The sequence below is a fragment of the Coptis chinensis genome, chromosome 7, assembly GCF_015680905.1.
Source record: "Coptis chinensis isolate HL-2020 chromosome 7, ASM1568090v1, whole genome shotgun sequence".
NCBI classification, from domain to species: domain Eukaryota; kingdom Viridiplantae; phylum Streptophyta; class Magnoliopsida; order Ranunculales; family Ranunculaceae; genus Coptis; species Coptis chinensis.
Genome location: NC_141462.1, coordinates 11,197,655 through 11,216,299, shown reverse-complemented (window position 1 = coordinate 11,216,299; position 18,645 = coordinate 11,197,655). Strand labels below are relative to the sequence as shown.

Sequence of the window (18,645 nt, the reverse complement as noted above, 5' to 3'; positions counted from 1 at the left end):
TTCTAGTTACATAATATGAAGCCTCTATTATCTCAGACTTGTCCTTTTTGAATATCCATTTTCTTCCTTCTTAAAACTATCTCCTAATCCCCACAACACCTAATAAAGACCTCTAGCTCAATTAGGAATAGGTTAGTGTGATAGTAAGTGGCAGATGTGTTTGATCGACTCTGGCTTCCTTGTGTATTATAGAGATTGTAAGGTAAAGTGTGCCCACTGCACACTGGAGTAGCAAAACTTGAGCGGAAAAATCAGAGTGGTTTTTGTCTTGACATTTATGTGAGGACCTACTTAAGGACGCTTATTCGAAGTTTTTAAACGGACTCGCTAGTTCATTTCATAGTATTACTCATTGTATATATGTTTATTCCTAGATGATAGATTATTATGCATATATTAGCTTAGGTTTCGACTTGATTATTCTGTATTCATTGTTAGTGAGATGTATAGATAATTGAGACATAGATAAGGAAACAATAGTTATTTCGAAGTCGTTTAAAGTATAGATGAAGTTTGTGAGTACCTTCATCGAAAAACTCTCACGAGGCTATAACTCGTCCACTAGGGAATTCCTAGTCGTTTAAGGCCTTGTTGCATATGGTCAATGCAATCGCACTCGGCGAAACGAGATTAGTTAGAACTCCATTTTTGGTCACTTATGCTAATTTCTCATCTTTGCTTGAGGACAAGCAAAATGCTGTTTGGGGGTGGTTTGATAAGAGTCCAAAACTATAGTTTTAACCCCTTAATAATACTACTTTTAGACTAATTATGCGAGTAATAAATAAGAGTAAATGCTAATTACGTGCTTTTATGTATTTAAGGCATGGAACTCAATTATGTGTAGAAATATGCCACTTTGGCGATATAAAGGAGCAAAGGGTTGGCTACTAAGACGTTCTATGATAAAGGCCATGATTTAAGGAGACAAAGCCTTTATAAAGCCCGGTCAAAAGCTGAAAAGTCAACACGGGCAGAAATAGTGCACAAGTCAGCAGAACTTTCGAATACCATATCTTTGGACTCAGGCCTCGGATTTGGGCCTACCTTATGTCAAAACAACCGGCTCGGAAAGACCTTTCCAATGGTCTAAGCCTTGACCCAATCAGAGGAGCAAAAGTGGACAAAAAGTCTGCTGAAGTCAAAGCCAACTGAAACAGACTCTGTGGACTGAAGAAATTGGGCTTTGGGCTCGATTTTCCGGCCCAAAATATGACTCCTCAGCCCATGCACGAAATTATGGATCTGGTCTCCTCCTTTACATAAAACAAGACTTAGCTCTTAAGAGTTATATCGCTTAGAATAGAAAGTAGCTATTAGAATAGCTTGTAGATCTAGTTTTTGAATTTCAATTAGTAATTAATTAGTTTCATTCCTTGTTTTAGATTAATTATTTGAATCATTATTCTTCATTCATTAGATAAATAAAATAGTAGTTCTTGTTAATTTCGATTTTGTCATTTAAATTTGTTTAGATATAATTTCAATTATTGTTTGTTATTCATTTCCTAGTTATTAATTTGGATTTCAATTCTTGAGTAGTTAAATTAGTAAAGTTCAAATCTTTATATTATGTCTAGTTTTAATTCAATTGAAAATGATAGTTTGATGAATCAAGGCTAAACCTCCATTAGAGGGGTTTGGTGAAACCTTAATGAAAACTTGATTGTGTAGCGTAGAATCGTTGTAAGAGTCTATTCCACTCTAGAAGGAAGTTGATTCGCCATGAGAATGGGTGGACTTCCTCACATGCTAGTTATGAATTGGTAGAAATGCCATGTATAATTAGGGATTAGAACGACCACTTTTTACCGTAAGAACGTAAGAATTGGATTACAACCATCTATGCTAGTCTCTTAAGTTGGATTCAAGGTGGATTCAATTCCCCCCTAATTCTTATTCTAGATTCAAACCTTAGTATTCGTAGTATTTCGTAGTCGAGTTATTCATATCTTGTTAGTTAAATTTGCATCGTAGTATAGTTCGTAATTCTCTCATTGACTTTTGTAGGATTTATAGTCGTAGGAAACTTGAATGCTAAAGAACTAGGAGTGGAACGAATCTTCTATTCCATCTCTACTTCAATAGATTCGAGAGTAGAAAACAAATATCTTTGATAAGTCTAGTATAAGCCACAGTTTGTAGCTTTACTTTCGTTTAGAGTTACATCGCTTTATTCATTAGTAAAACTATCCTTTTTTACGATTATCAGTATACAACATTTTTTTATAGTAACTACCTACTTTTGATTTTGTACTGATTACCTAAATTCTTAGTTATTATATTCGTGGTTTCCTTGTTTTGGGGTAGGGTCAAGGCAGAGGGAGTCATGGGCGACAGTGCAAGTTGATGAATTGAACGGGTCCGCATGATTTAGTTGCTAAAGGATATTGGGAGACTAACGATCCATTTAAACCAGTACATGGTGTACCTCTTGGAGATAATGCCTATAAAGTTTGGGTAGATGAAGTTGTGAAGTCAAAATCATGTATTTGGAGAGAAAATTCTGAATTGCAAACAATGGGAGATGCTAAAGGAACCGCAATTGCATGGCCCACATAGCACGCCATATTTACTGATGATCACCACGCGAAGTAGGTCGAGATTAGGATGTTTATTTTGTTTAATTTTGTGAAACTTGAATCACATTTTAAGTCATTTTTGTCCTTGTATAGTACACACTTGAATCGCGTTTTAAGTCATTTTTGTCTTTATACAGTACACAATGAAATTGTATATTTTGGGTATTAATTAATGAATGAAGTTATTATTGATTATTGTGTGTATGTATTTTATAGACATTGTTATACTGTGGATTTTGCAGGTTTAGTGGTTACAACAATTTAGTAGCACAAATTAATAGTACTGTGTGAAAATGTAATTGTGTACAAGTTTCTAAAAAAAAATAGTAATTGTGATTAGGAAAAGCTTTAAAATGGATGCGCACAGCTTAAAATGCTATAGAACTGATAGCGCTAAGGAAAAAACGCTATAAATATAATATCGTTTGTCATAATAAATACTATCGGTCGGTAATCGCGCTAAAGAAAACACGCAATAAATATAATAGCGTTTGTCATAATAAACGTTATTGATTTTTAATAGCGCTAAGGGAAAACGCTATAAATATAATAGCATTTGTGAAGAAATGCTATAAATTCAATATCGTTTTCGCCGAAAACGCTATCAATAAAAGCATAGCACCATCATTAGTAGCGTTTTGGAAAACACTATGGACACCAACCATAACGTTTTTTGCATGCTATCTTAGGACTTTTCTACAGTAGTGATGCTTACATGATTATTTGAAATTTAATTTATGCACTGCAATTTACATTCGCGCGTAAGGCTGAACCCGAGCCACATAACAATCATTGAGAAGTCATTCCTCAATGTAGGTAAATTGGACGTTGCTTGATTCTTGAAGCCCTAGGCCAAAAAAATGAATTAAAATCAATCAACTAGAGCCCAAAGTAGTCACGCTCCTCTAGAAAATAACAAAAATATAGCCACAAGGATTTAGAGTAATCAGTTACCAGATTCTGGTGGACTAACTACCTTCCTCACTCCCCTCCCCCAGATTCATCGTGAGTGAGATTCTTGGTACCACACCACTTGGTGAAGTGACTGCCTACTCTTATGAGACGTGTAGTAGAGTTATCTTAATCTCGCGCCCAATTGTTCCCTTGAACAGGGCATAGTAAATTATAGACCCAAGCAAATATTTTTAAAAATCTAAAAAAAATAATTTCTACTGTTTGTGCATCATCATTGATTGAGCATTCTTGTCTTATCAATATGCATCGCAACCAACATGGAATTACAATACAAACCCAAAACCCTATTTTTTTGTGGTAGTCCTTATCAATGGTTATCCCATTATCTATCATATACTGAATTCAAGTCTATTACGGGAAATCCTTACGATTTTAAACTTCAATTTTCAAACTTCCCTAGTACCCCATATACTCAAGAGTTTTCTAATTATGTCGACAATTCATGGAGTTCTACCACAAATAGTCAACCACCATTCCAATATCCATATGGTCAGTCAGAGTAGGTTTCAACCAAAACCCATTACCATTCACATCACCATCCATATCAAATTCATATTCCACTCCACCATCCATCACAGACCAACTCTACTAGGAAATGGCCAAACAAACAATACTAACTCAGCAAATAGCAACTATTTTATGTTTTCTCTAATCTGATTCAAATGATGCCACATCTGAAACTAATATTCTTCCCACTAGTCCAGAACCCAACCGAAAAAAGAAACAAGATGTTACTATAACAAGACCAATTGCTAAAACCCATCCTGATACTTATGACCAGTTAAAACATCATCCTCCACCTGACTATCGTGTGAATTCCAAATCTTATGATGATGATTATATGCCCGAAGTCATAATTTTTCTCACATGCCTTAACGCATCATCACCCATAAATAAAAACACTCCGACAGAAGAAACTCAAGAGCATGTATTGGACTCGACACACATGGACAATGACATTGAGAATTTTTTTGAAAATCTAGGCAGAGAAGACAAAGAAAATGAAGTGCTTGGAAAAGAGCGAGTAAAATCTATGGTGGAAAGTGAATTTTAATTTAGTTTGGCCGTTAAAGACTTATCGATCAAATAAATTTGTTACATCCTTACTATTGCAGATATGAACCACAATCTTGTGGAAATTCCAAAACTAGATGAAGAATTCTCTAAGTCCTCGAGATCATATGAAGAACCACCACCCAACCATTACCATCCCAATTTAACACCTCTTGAAATCCAACCTCCATTTATCAAAAATCCACCAATTTCTGAGGACAGCACCACGAACCCATTTCAAAGAAACCACAAATTCACACTTAAGCCAATTGTTTTTGAGATCATCCATAATTTTCTAAACAGTCCCAGTAAAAAGACTTTGCCTAATGTACAAACACAATAGTCCATCATTTCAGTAGTTGAGAAACCTGGTATGTCTTATTCCCCATCAATTGAGCCTCATGAAGGACGTCTACCGCCAACCTCTCACTCTTTTAGATAAGTCAACTATGATGGGTTATTGCATGAGTTCCATGATGGGTTACATAAGCTTTCTCTTATCATTTTGTATCTTACATTCTAACTGCATTATTTTATTCTGTTTGGGGGTGTATACTTTCATATGTTTTTCTATAAAGATCCCCAACTGTTTAGATTATTAGTATATAGTTTGTAGGAACCGTTATGGTCGTAGTTTACAAACCATGAAAACCATGCGAGCGGAATAAAGGTTCTCACAATTTTGGTTAGAAATTCATACCTTTAGATTAGCTGTGATATCTCTGAGAATCCAAGATCTACGAAATCAGCAACCTCTTGATCTTCTGTTGTATACCTATCCTTAGAATGGACGTTGTGTGGGCAATTATCTACCACCCTTTTTTTCTCTCTTTGCCTCTCTTTTTCCAATCAAGTGAATTGTGAAATTGGCCAAGAAGAAAAAGGTTTCTTTATATAGGCTACACTAGGGACCATGAGGAGAAATTAGGGTTGGGCCTCCTGACGGGCTTGGGCTTCCCATGTTCGCCCAGAACACACGGCCTAAGTCCGTCAACAAATGGCTTATTCCACTAAAGGCCATTGTTGCACTACCGCCCTAATCCCAAATTACATTTATGGGCTCCATATTATATGCTCGTTGATCTCCCCATGTTTAAGATATCGAATGCCCGTTGATTAAGTCAAGTTACTGACAACTACATTAATCAACTTCTTATGTCCTTGAGTAGTACCATTAAATCTCATTGTCATGTCGGATTAAATCCACCTGCAGGGTTTACATAACAATCCTTATGAGCTCCTCAAGGGGACATCATCAACTCGACTTCCTATGGGTCACGGGTTCCTTCTATAATCAACAGCACACCTTACATATAATGTCATTACCCAATCCATCGAGTTTATTGATTCACAAATGAATCTCATTCATTGATGATTTAAAGCAATATACAATGCTCTAAGTGCCCATTATTATATCTGGATTAAGAGGACAAGCATCCATAATAACAAAGGTTTTTGTTCTCTTATATAGTCAGTATAAAGAGAAACAACCTCACTTGGTCCTATTCAATACACACAAAGTGTACTAGTGTAATCCTGTAGTCAAGATAGACTAATACCATATTATACTATAACCGTACCAATGGTTTGTTCAAATCCATCTAGGTTGTGAACGTTTACTTATACTTTATAAGGTACCGATGATATGATTTTCTGTGTGTCACCACACACCATATTATTTATAACATAAAGTATTAGACGCATGCATATAACTAATAATATATATAATATACATAACATTTGCCCATATGATTCTCATTCAAAATATAAAGAATTAGAGTTAATACAAAAATAATGCTTTTAATATATAACCCTATCATAATTAACATCATATCATCCATTATATGCATAATCTTGGGGAATCTGACTTAAAACGACTCCGCACATATAGTCTTGAATATTTGACTATAAAAGATTCATGTTATGTTTTCTCAATGCATTCCATGGGAGTGCATCCTTAAGGTAACTGGACCACTCCACCTAGAGTGTGTGGTTGTAAGTGTCGGATCCTTAGTCCCCTTTGTATATCTCACATATTCTTTGTGAAACACTTTTTACTCGTCGTTTGAGTAAGTGTGAACTTGTGAAGCGAGTATACAATTTTCTTTTTCTTTATTTTACATTTCTTTGTCAAAATAGTTGTTTTTCTTCATTCTCATTATGAAAGGTTCTCGATACATCAATAGTGATGTGATTCTTCCAAAACAAAATGGGCAATGGATTCTACATAGACCAACCCTTAGAAGTACGCAATCTTCATTATTCTAAGGGTGGTTTCAGGATCAATTATGTGTTACTAAGGGTCGCCCATAAAACCATCCACTTTCTGTCTCAACTTAAACCATATAGATACCAATTGCCCCTTGCTCACCAACATATCATCACGTCAACCATCAAATACATTCAGACAGGGACAAGGTACCTACAACAATCAGAACAAAGCATTGGTTTCCATCCCATTTTAACCATAACTACCAAAATCCACCAAAGAGACCTAGAACCATCACCCACTAGTGTCTAATTAGCTAAACCCTTCCATTTTGTCTTGCATAGTAAACCCCCCAACACACACATAACTGAAGCCACAGTCTGACTGGATTGGGTTCAATAAAGAGCCGACACGAAAGTTGTCTGAGATACCTATTACGGTTTGTTTTCAATCACTGCTTTTGAGAACGAGTCTCTTTATAACATCTCTACATGGTTTTCAAAACTAGAAGATATAAAAATGAAAATTATACGCCCCGGAATAACCAAAATGATACCGGATCAACGTATAATTTTATCTTTTTGTGAAAACCACTATATCGTTAGAGATACTTTTAGATTGAGAAAAACAATTATTACTCAAAACAAAATAAAAATAAAAATAAAAATAAAATAAAAAACACACACACACACACATTTCATATGTGTATGTATAGATAGTTGTTTACATACTTTACATTTTGCACTTTTTATCGTTAGTGTAATAATAATCATGCATGCATGTTAGATTTTCTGCATTTCATATATTTTCAAAAATACAAAAACCCAAAAAGATTTCATAGTAGAATAATTATCTCTAGTATAATAAACCATGTATTTCTTGTTCTATATCAAACAACCCACACCCCAAACTTATTTAGGGGTGACATATTTTCATCATGAATAACTGAATACAGGTGTCTCGCCATTTTTGCTTATGTTTCTATGGTAATCTCTTTCTTTATCTCTTCATACTTTGAGGACAAAGCATAGTTCTATTTGGGGGTGGTATAGTAACATTTTGCAAAAACTAAATATTTTCTATATAGTAGATATAATAGTATATTTCTTCCTTTCTAAATTTTTTTTTCGAAAAAGACAAAAAATAATTTTCCATTTAGTATAAAAAAGTCTTGTTTCCTTTTTCTATGATGAATAAAAAGTTTAGAAGTCTCATTATAGCAATAGTGTAAAGATTTGTTATTTGTACTTAGACTAATATACGTACAATAATTTCTGCATCTTTTCATGAATGGCATGCATCAGTATTTTTTGTATATAGCAATGAGTTTCCAAAGCCAAGGTTAGAACAATTTAGTTCCATATCCTAGGAGAATCTAACCAAAAGCCTCATCTGAATGATTATTGAGTGATGACACAAAGGATGTACGGATAGAAAGACCACACGTCCACTTGCTTGATCACTACACCATATTATATTAGAGAATTTAGGCCCTTTTTGGATTGATATAGCCAAATAAATGTTAAAAACCCAAAAAGATAGTTTTCTCTAGTTGCCCCTCTTGATCCTTCACCTTTTTCTAAAAGTTTTTTTTATTCTTCACTAAAAATTCCTCACCCGTTACAACACACAATAAAAAGTTTACCCAGCTGACAAGTTCAGAAGAAAAGAAAAAGAAGACCTTGTACAAAAACAGAATAGTTATTTGCTTCAAAAAGAAAATAAAGAGAAGAAAAGAAAAGAAAGATCCATCCAAAAACCAAAACTCCAAAAAAATCAAAGGAGTAAAAAAATTGAATCTCCCAAAAGTTCAAAATCAAAAGGAGAAAATATCAAAAACAAAAAGAAACAAAAGCAAAGTTAGAACTCCCAAAAATTCACAATCATATGGAGTCACAAAGCCGAAGGGCTAAAAGAATGTATTCGAAAGAAAAAGAACAAAATGAAGTTCTTCTCTGGTTACAAGTATCTTGAAGACCCAGTTTCTGAACTTATCAGATTTTGTTTTTCCCTTCCTTTTTCTTTCTAAACCATCACCCTAACCCCGTAACTCACAATAAAAGACCTCTAGCTTGATTAGGAATAGGATGGTGTGATAGTAAGTGGAAAACGTGATCAATCGAGGAATATAAGTGCCTCTGCACTTGAGAGAATGAACCATGAGTGAATTTATCAGAGAGTTATGATTGCAACACACCCTTGTGAGAACCCACCTTAAGGATGCTTTTTAAAAGTTTCATAAACAACTCTGGTTTTGCATTTTCATTGCTCATGTTTTGTACATTTATTTTTAGATGATTAAATTACTGTACATATGTTATTCTAAGTTCAAAGGAGCTTGTCCATATTCTCCACTAATGAGATGTATGAACTTCTGAGAATAAATAAGGAAACAAGACCCTTTGTACTAAATAGAAGAAGTTTGTGAGTACCTTCACTAGAAAACTCTCACGAGGCTTAAAGCTCGTCCACTAGGGAATTCCTAGCTGTTTAAGGCCTTGTTGCATATGGTCAATGCAATGGCACTCTGCGAAACGAGATTAGCATAACTTATAATAAATCACTTATTTGTGATCTTAGTTTTTTCTCTCATCCTTGCTTGAAGACATGCAAGATGCTATTTGGGGGTGGTGATCAGCTCCCAAATTAGCGTTTTATTACCCTTATATTACTGCATTACAGCCGTCTTACGCTTAACGAAAAGACAACTCATAACTTTTATTACCGTTTTTAGGATATGGAGAATTTCAGACCACTTATCATAAAAATTACGTCTTAGCACAAAAAGGAGCCTTAATCATGCTTATTATGAAGACCAGAAGCTGCTATGGAAAAGTGCTAAAAAATTCAAAGTCAATGATTAACGTCAAAGGTTAAAGTCAAAGTCAAAGGTCAAGGTCAAAGGTCAAAGCCGATCAACTCAGAAGACCAGAGATGGAGGCCCTTATCTCAAAATATGACATTCTCCAAAACCTACCTTGGTCAAGAAGAAATAAAAAAGCAAAAGAAAAAGTGAAGTGTGAGGTGTCTCAAAGGTGATGGAGGAGGGCAAATTAGTAAAAGGCAAAAATAGGGGTAGATAATCTAAAAGCTAGGGAGAGAGAAAGCATCCATTGCTTTAGGGTCCAAACCATTTGGTTTGTTTAATTTTCTTGTCTAGTTTTCAATTCAAGTCCTTTACTTTATTGTTATTCATTTCCTTTTATTTAAATCTTGTTATTTTACTTTGTTTGTTTTAATTAATCTATCTTATCTTATCTTATCTTATCTTATCTTGTAGTTCTTATTTCAATCTTCAATCAATACTTCTTTTAATGTTTTTATGTCATTTCCATACCAAACAACTTGAGTTTTCATGTTTTCATTAGCTTAAAACCAATCAATCTATACCAAGAGTCTACCTTTCTTCTTCTTAACTCCCACACTCAAACTTCAAACAATTTAGGATGAACCTCACTTCTTACAATACTCTTTGAAGTTACACACCAGTGAATACGACTTCATACACACAATCTTTTTTTTTTTTTTTTTAATATGTTCACATGTTTTAGTTTATGGTAAATTTATATTATTCAAATATTTAGTTTAGATTAAATACTAGATATATAGGTTTCTTTTGTTTATTGGTTTGTTCATAGTTCATAACTTTAAATGAAAGTATCAGGTTGGGAGAGATTGATCTCTTTAAATTTAGAGCACATCAAATAGCATATTAATCTTTAGATAGGCATGGAACCATATCTCGAAAATGACATTGTGTGTGGCTCACAAAACCAAACTAAAAGAATATAAATAATAAAGAGAAATGAATAATGAAAATAACCTTTTAAACCCGTCATCTTATACCGAACATCTTTCAAAAAGGGAAAAATTCATGAAGACTTGAGCAGATGGGTTTTGATTTTTAACGAACTCAATGAAGACTTGAACAGATTGTTCATGTATTCATATCTGTAGAAGGATTGAAGAGATGAATACATTTATTTATTTATTTTTTTTTTTTTTTTGGAATTTTTGTGGGTTAGGCAGACCCAAACCTGCATTAAAATTAAACTCTAGTATAAACATAACCCTTAGCATCTTGTTGTACTATAGCACTTAGTCTTTCATCCATAGGTCCTATACTATACCAAACTCCCTCTTCTCTCACATTATAATTTCTTGTAATATGATCAGCTGCTCTATTTCCTTCCCTGAGTATGTGTTGTATTGATGCAGAGATAAATGACATTTTATATGCTCTAATGCCACACATGAGGTTTAGGCAGTACCATGGTGTTGGCTCTTCCTCATTGATTATACTAACAACTCTTTGGGAATCTGAATTAACCAGAAGATGTTTAATGCCTTCCATCTTTGCTGCTTTCAATCCTTCAGCGATACCCATTAGCTCCAGAAAAAGGATGGATCTCTTTCTTGAGGCTCCTGCATACATTAGTGTGACATTTCCTTCCTCATCTCTTATAGTTCCTCCAAAGCTTGCCATATGTTGTTGGAGAGAGCCATTAGCATTAAGCATGAAAGCTTGAGGTGGGGGTTTATTCCACTAACATAGTCTTGGTTGCTTCTGGACAGTCTGGGAACTAATTCCCAGGTGTGTTAAGATGGATCTAGTCTCCGCATTGTTTGGGACCTCCTTGAGTTCCTTCTGCAAGTATAACTTCATTTTCCTCAAAGTGTCATTCATAACTTGAGCAGGAGTGTGCTCTTTGTTCTTAAAGCGTCTACTATTCCACTCATTCCATAGAGCATAAACAACTGCACATATCATAGCTCTAATCATCTCTGAGTCACAGGAATTGCTTCTAGTTCTTCTAAATGTCCTATACCATTCTTGTTTAGATGTTAATATAGTTTTATCCATGCCCATGTGCCTTTTGAAAATAGACCATACTTCCTTGGGGAAGGGACAATCAAAGAAGAGATGAGATGAGTTATCTCTATGATTCCTGCATAAGCAACATAATGATTGGTGCAATATGTTTTTCTTAATCAGATGATCTTGAGTAGAGAGGCATCCACTGAACAGCTGCCAAACTATGAAAGAATGCTTAGGAACTACAAGTTTTCCCCATACTTGTTTGTGTCATTTTACTTTGTTTTTTATCCTTCTTAGATTCATGTAGGCCGACTTTGTAGTGTATTATCCAGTTGTTGTTTCCATCTAAACAACAAAGTCTTCCTTCATCAAACTTTGAATCTATATGCCTAGAATGAGCCTTTTCACTTCAGAGTCAGGCAATGAGTGTATTTTACCATTCCACTGGCCATTGGTGATGAGCTCAGCCATCCTAGCATCATCTGGAAGTTGCAGCAATTGTTTCAACTCATTATTCTCAGTGAGTAGCATAGATTCACACCAAGGCTCATGCCAGAGACTAGTTCCTTTCCCATTAACTATGACATACTTTATGAACCTCACAGATGTCTTTCTGTGCTTCAATATGGATCTCCAAACCCATGAGCAGTCAGAAGGGATCCTCATTGTCCAGAAATTTTTACCTCTGAGCTGATACTCCCATATCCATTTTGTCCACAGGGTTTCTTCTTTCTTCACTACTTTATAAATAAGACCACAGTAAGCTGCTATGTTCCCAAGTTTTTGTAATGATGTTCAACCCTCCTTCCATCTTACTAAACCTCAAAGTGCCATGACTAGCTTTGTGCAAACACTTCTTCATGCTTGGACCTGCCCATTGGAACCTATTGGTGAGTTGAGAAATCTTCTTAACCACTCCATCAGGTAAAATAAAAGTTTTAGTCCAATATGTATGAAATGAGGACAAGATCAATTGGATCAATTGAAGTCTTCCTGCTAGACTTAATGATTTATTTTTCCAATCAGCCATTCGAACTGAGATTTGCTTAATGAGAGGTAAGCAGTCCTTGTAACCTATCCGAGCAACTGTGAGAGGGAGACCCAAGTACTTAATAGGTGGAGAGACTACTTTAACACCCATAATGCCTGCTAAATCCATATTTGTTGTTGGGTTTAAGCTTCCTGTGAGCAGAGAGGTCTTATTTACATTCAACTTGAGTCCGGTGAGTTCAAAAAAACTCTGCAGAACTTCTTTAACTCCTTCCATAGAGCTAGCTTCTCCTTTACAAAACAAAATGATATCATCTGCAAAGCATAGATGAGTTACTTTGACCCTTCTACACTTCGAATGGTAGTTAATGTTTTTCCTTGCCCACGCTTGTTTGAGAAGGCCTCCCAAAATTTCCATGATAAGAACAAACAGATATGGGGATATTGGATCACCTTGCCTGAGCCATCTCTTTCCATTAAAGTATCCTTGTGGAAACCCATTCACCAGTTTGGAATAGCTTGGTGTAGAGAAACACATCTTAATCCATTGGATGAATGTTCGGGGAAATCTAAACCTTGCAAGAATAGATTCTAAAGCTTCCCAGCTCACTGAGTCATAACACATCTTAATCCATTGGTTGAATGTTCGGGGAAATCTGAACCTTGTAAGAATAGATTCTAAAGCTTCCCAGCTCACTGAGTCATAAGTCTTTTGAATATCTATCTTGATAGTACATCTGTGAGCTCGATGTGTTATGTTGTAACCTCTCAGAATCTCATGAGCCAAGAGTAAATTGTCTTGAATTTTTCTTCTAAGGAGAAAGGCAGATTGATTCAAGTTAATCAATTCAAAGATGAAAGGTTTCATTCTATTACTAATAGCTTTAGAGATGCTCTTGTAAATCACATTACAACATGCTATAGGTCTGAATTCATTTATCCTAGATGACTTTTGTATCTTAGGAATTAAGCACAAGAATGTAGAGTTTGTGCTTCTATGGATATTATTCAGAACAAAAACTGATTTTACTGCAGCATTAAACTCACCTTTCAGAATTGCCCATGTTTTCTTGAAGAAATAGACATTAAAGCCATCTGGTCCCAGAGACTTGTTGTCTTGCATAGAGAATAAAGCTTCTTCAATCTCTTATGTTGTTATCTCTACCACTAGTTTTGCTGCTACATTTGAATCCACCTGTTTCCTCAGACTAAGAGTCTCAAGACTTTCTACATCACACTGTACTTCTAAAGCTCTCCCCAATAACTCTTCATGATGACTAATGAAGGCCTCTGATACTTGTTGTTGCCCTTGCAGTCTATTTCCATGGAGATCCTCAAGTGACCACACTCAGTTTCTATGTTTCTTCTCTTTAACAGCATTATGAAAATATGTGTTGCATTTGTCACCATATTGTAGCCAATCACACTCTGTTCTCTGCCTAAAATCCACTTCTTCCATCTCTAGAAAGGTACTCAGGACTGATCTTGCCTCTATCCCTCTAGTCCATAGTTGAGCATCTAATGGACTTGCCTGTAGTCTAATCTGGATTTGTTGCAGTTCACCCCTTGTTATTTCCACCCTTTTGTAAAGGTCAGATAGGTGTATTCTAGTCCATTGTTTCAGCTTAGACTTGACTATCTTGAGTTTCTGGGAGAGTACATAGGGAGCACTACCATGTACTTCTATATCCCAGCAAAGTTGGACTGTTTGCTGGAAATCTGGGTGGAGAGCCTAGTAGTTGCAAAATCTAAAAGGAAAGAATCCTTTTTATTTCTCACCCATACTTATAATCATTGGTGAATGATCTGACATACTAGGAGGGAGATATTCAACTATGGAGTTGTTGAAGTCATCAAACCATTTATGATTAACCAACACCCTATCAATCTTAGACCATTTCCTCACTATATCCTCAAAATTTGACCATGTGAAATAGCTAAAGGAATGGTTTCTCTTGGCAGTACAGGTTCACCACCAATTCTCTCATATGAGTATAACACATCATTAAAGTCTCCCATCAAGCACAAAGGTACATTGATTGAGTTAACAAGTTCTGTAAATTCCTTCCATAAAGCTAGTCTAGCACTCATGCTATTACTTGCATAGACTGTTGTTAATACTAAGGATCTATTGCTTTGCAACAGTTGAACCTTACAATGAATATATTGAGCTGTCTCCTTTATTTTTTGAACTACCACTTCTTGTTCATTCCAAAGTAACCATATTCGGCCACTTGCATCACTTGTATAATTGTGCATAAAAACCAAGAAGGACATATCACTTTTCTAATAGTATCATAATTCACTTGCCTAACCTTTGTCTCCAGTAATTCTAATAAACACACTTTATTTTTACTACCAAAGTTGTTTATCACCTTTGCCTTAGCAATATTGTTCATGCCCCTGGCATTCCATGCACATAACTTCCATTTCCCTGAAATTTTGGTGTTAGAACCTTTAGGCCTCCCCCTACTCCTTCTTTCTACTATTGGTGAGCTCACCTCCTCAGTAGATTCTATAGCCCTTCTCTGGGCTCTTGTTTTGGCTTTCCCAGAGTTTCCACTACTAGTTATGTTTGAACTTGAATATGTAGTGTTGTTGGTACTTCCACTTCTTAGATTATGGTTAACTTTCTCTCTGACATCCACCTCATGGTCAGAAAATAACTCATCTTCTTTCTCTGAGATGTCATCCTCTAGTTCTTCATCATTGTCTGCTAGAGCTTCAAATTGATTTCTTTCATTGAGGAACTCCTCAGTTCCTTCTCTCCTTATACCCGAACTCCTAGTATTTTCACTCAAAAGAGTTAACAGTGTTATTTCTAGCTACTTCCCTTTCACCATGAGAGTTAAGCGTAAGGGCTCCTTGAATCTCAACATGACTAAATTATGTTCTTTCCCTATTCTCATCAACTGTTACTACAACTTTTGTTTCAGTTAGAGGTGTAGGAACAATGTTTGTCCTTGTATTCATTGCTTCTGTTGTTACTATACCCACATAAACCACTAGAGATTGTGGTTTTACTATAACCTCATTACCAGCAGCACCGCTGTCTCTTGCTTGAGTTAATGTTTGAGCTATGAAGCTGGTACTCCTCTCTTGTACATTAACTTGTCCCTCTTGTGAAACTGGGACACTATGAGTATTTCCAGGAGCACTTGACTGTCCTCCTGTCCTATGAGCTAATTCAGCTGTGTTACTAGTTGGGCATTTAGCTTCCTTGTGCCCAAATTTGTTGCATTTCCTGCAAATTGCAGGAAGCCACATATACTCTACTCTAACAGTCACTTCGTATCCTCTTCCTAATTTAAAGCTTAAGGTGTATGGATACTTTGCATTGATTGGAACCTCAACGCACACTTTTGTATAATCCAATATGAGATTTCTTTGAGTGGCATCAACCCAGCAATGTGGTTTCCCAAGCTTGCTTGTAACAAAATTCATCCCTTCCTTTGTCCACAATTGCGTAGGGACACCCCATAACTTCACCCAGATTGGCAAGGTAGTCATGTTTTTCCTCTGATTTTCAATTTCGTCATTCCAAGTACACACCATAAATACTCTCCCTGCTATAAAAAGAGGGCCTTTCTCTAACACCATCTACCGATCTTCTTCCTCAAAGAAATTGAAGTAAAAAAGTTCATTATCAGTAGCAATTTCATAACTTGCTTTAGTTTTCCATGACCTCTCAAGAACTCTTTTAACCACTGGAAAAGCTAGTCTTTTGTCTACAAAGAATCCTACTAGATGTTCCTTCCATTTCTCTTTTCCTTTCTCAAGTATGTCCTCAGGGACATCAATGATATCTAAGTCTAGATCTGCCTCTATCTAGCCCAGCTGACCTTCAAAAAAGTGACTACTTGGATTTGTAAACAGATAGCTCCAAGTCATTTGGTTAACATTAGAGTTTGATCCTTCCCCAATGAGTGAAGGGTCCAACATAGTGAAGAATATAAAGTATTACAACTAAAGCAAGTCAGGAAAGAAGAGAAGAAGAACACACTTATAGTGACCTCTTTTCTTACCTAACGAGGACAATTTATCTATGCAAAAAACCTCAACTTTGTTAAAAGAAAAGAGAAGATTACAAGGATAAACTATCTCTGCGAGGAGTATGAGTGAACAAGCAGCAGGTGAAGATAAAGATTTCCACCGTTCACTCAAAAGTCTACCTGAAATCTGTTTCTCCGATGAGTTGCTTGCACAGAAGATACTATAAGTGATAAAGAAAAAGGATAAGGAGCTAAGTGTGGTTATTAGCCTTATAACACGTACCTTAATAGGAAATAAAAGTGGACTCCTGAAGGTAATACTTTCTCTTTATTTATTTATTTTCTTGTTGAACCTTTTGATGAAATATTTGCCTTTTAATCAGTAATAATGGAATCCGTGTTCATCGTGTTCATCTTTATACATTATTTCCATTACAGTTCATTACAAAAAATAGAAAAGAATAAAGATGGGGAAGATTGATCTATCTTAAAAAGAGAAAAGGAAAGAAGATGTGGGGATTAAAGGGTCTTTTTAGCATTTATCTATTCTATTTTGGTCATTGTCAGTTGTCAGACACGTATAGTTTCCAAATAAAACACAAGTGTGCAATCTTTCTATTTTCGGATCAAATCAGCTCCCATCCAACGGTTGTTGAAATAGATCTCTCCTTTGCGTGGAGAGATCAATCTCTCCTCATCAGGACTCTAATTGTTTTGTGAGTTATTTTTAACAAAAAATCTATTTAGACTCCCTTCATACTCCCTAGCGACTCCATATCTTACGTGGCACCCAAATTATATTTCTATTTCCAAAAATCAAAAAGAAAAAATATAAACAAATAAATAAGTAATAACTTATCCAATTAAATAACTAAAACCAAAATAGTAAGAAATAAATAGCAAAAACTTACCTATATATATAGGGGAGGGATAGAGGCACAAGCACTTTTTAGCTTTAGGTAATAGTTCATGTTTTACTGTAGATGGATATAACTATGTTTTAGCTCTCAATTAACTATTTTTTAGCTTTAGCTAATTGGATGTTTGGTTCATTGAATTTGTGTTACTATAGATGGAAATAACTATGTGCAATAGGTGTGGTGATAACACTTATGCATCAGATAAATGTGGTTGGCTGTCCACACCTTGTTGCATTCAAAACTGTCATGGAAGTAGGATCCTGAAATAGTTGGGTCAGACTCGATCTCTTGGGAAAAAAATTTGACCTGTCGCATTGCAGAGACTTCCAATGGTTGGAAGATGCTAAAGCATTGTCAGTAATACCTCTAGAGTATTTAAGATGCAGACAAGTGAATTGCGCGGGGTTTAGAAAGGTTAACACGACAATTAGGAAAAATGAAAATGAAGGAAAAAAATTCTTGAATTGCACTGAGCGTGGGAAGGATTTTGAATGGTTGGATACGTTGTTAGCAAGGTTAAGGAACAACATTGAGTCGACAGTAAGTTCAAGCTCTTCCCCAGCCGTCACTTCCTTATCTTCAAAAAGAGATAAAAAAGTGAAAATTACAGTTGAAATTGATGATAATGGTTTGTTGAAAGAGTTCGAGTTTCATTGTAAAATTAGATGAGTGGTATTAACGAAGGGGGCGATTTCCAATTTTATTGTAATGGAAAGTTCTTTGTATTTCATTGCATTTTTTTGTGAATTTGCGTGCAATAGAGACTTGCATTCTATTATGTTAACTTGTTCTTTTTTCAGTCGGTGTTCTCGATGTCTTTTTTCTATTCTACTTGCGGGTTTTTTTTAATAATAATTTGAAATACCAATGCTCTTATAGGTTTAAGATTGGTAAGAATATTCCCTTTAAGAATGGCAATGCTCTAACAGGTTCTTTAAGAATGGCAATATTTGCTCTAACAGGTGCTTTAAGAATGGCAATGCTCTGACAGGTGCTTTAAGAATGGCAATGCTCTGGTAGGTGTTAATGCTCTAACAGGTTTATGAATGAGTCATGTCTTCGTCGAGCAATGCTCTGGCCTCTCTCAAGAGTTTGCAAGCTAGAA

The 18,645-nt window shown here is 35.5% G+C and overlaps 1 protein-coding gene across 1 annotated transcript; it reads right to left on the bottom strand.

The window, feature by feature from the left end:
* Positions 1-10,867: 10,867 nt before the first annotated feature.
* Positions 10,868-11,305, bottom strand: LOC147485989 (uncharacterized). The gene has a single exon (XM_086573620.1). It carries the CDS (start codon positions 11,303-11,305, stop codon positions 10,868-10,870), a length of 438 nt encoding a protein of 145 aa, XP_086429746.1.
* Positions 11,306-18,645: the final 7,340 nt, after the last annotated feature.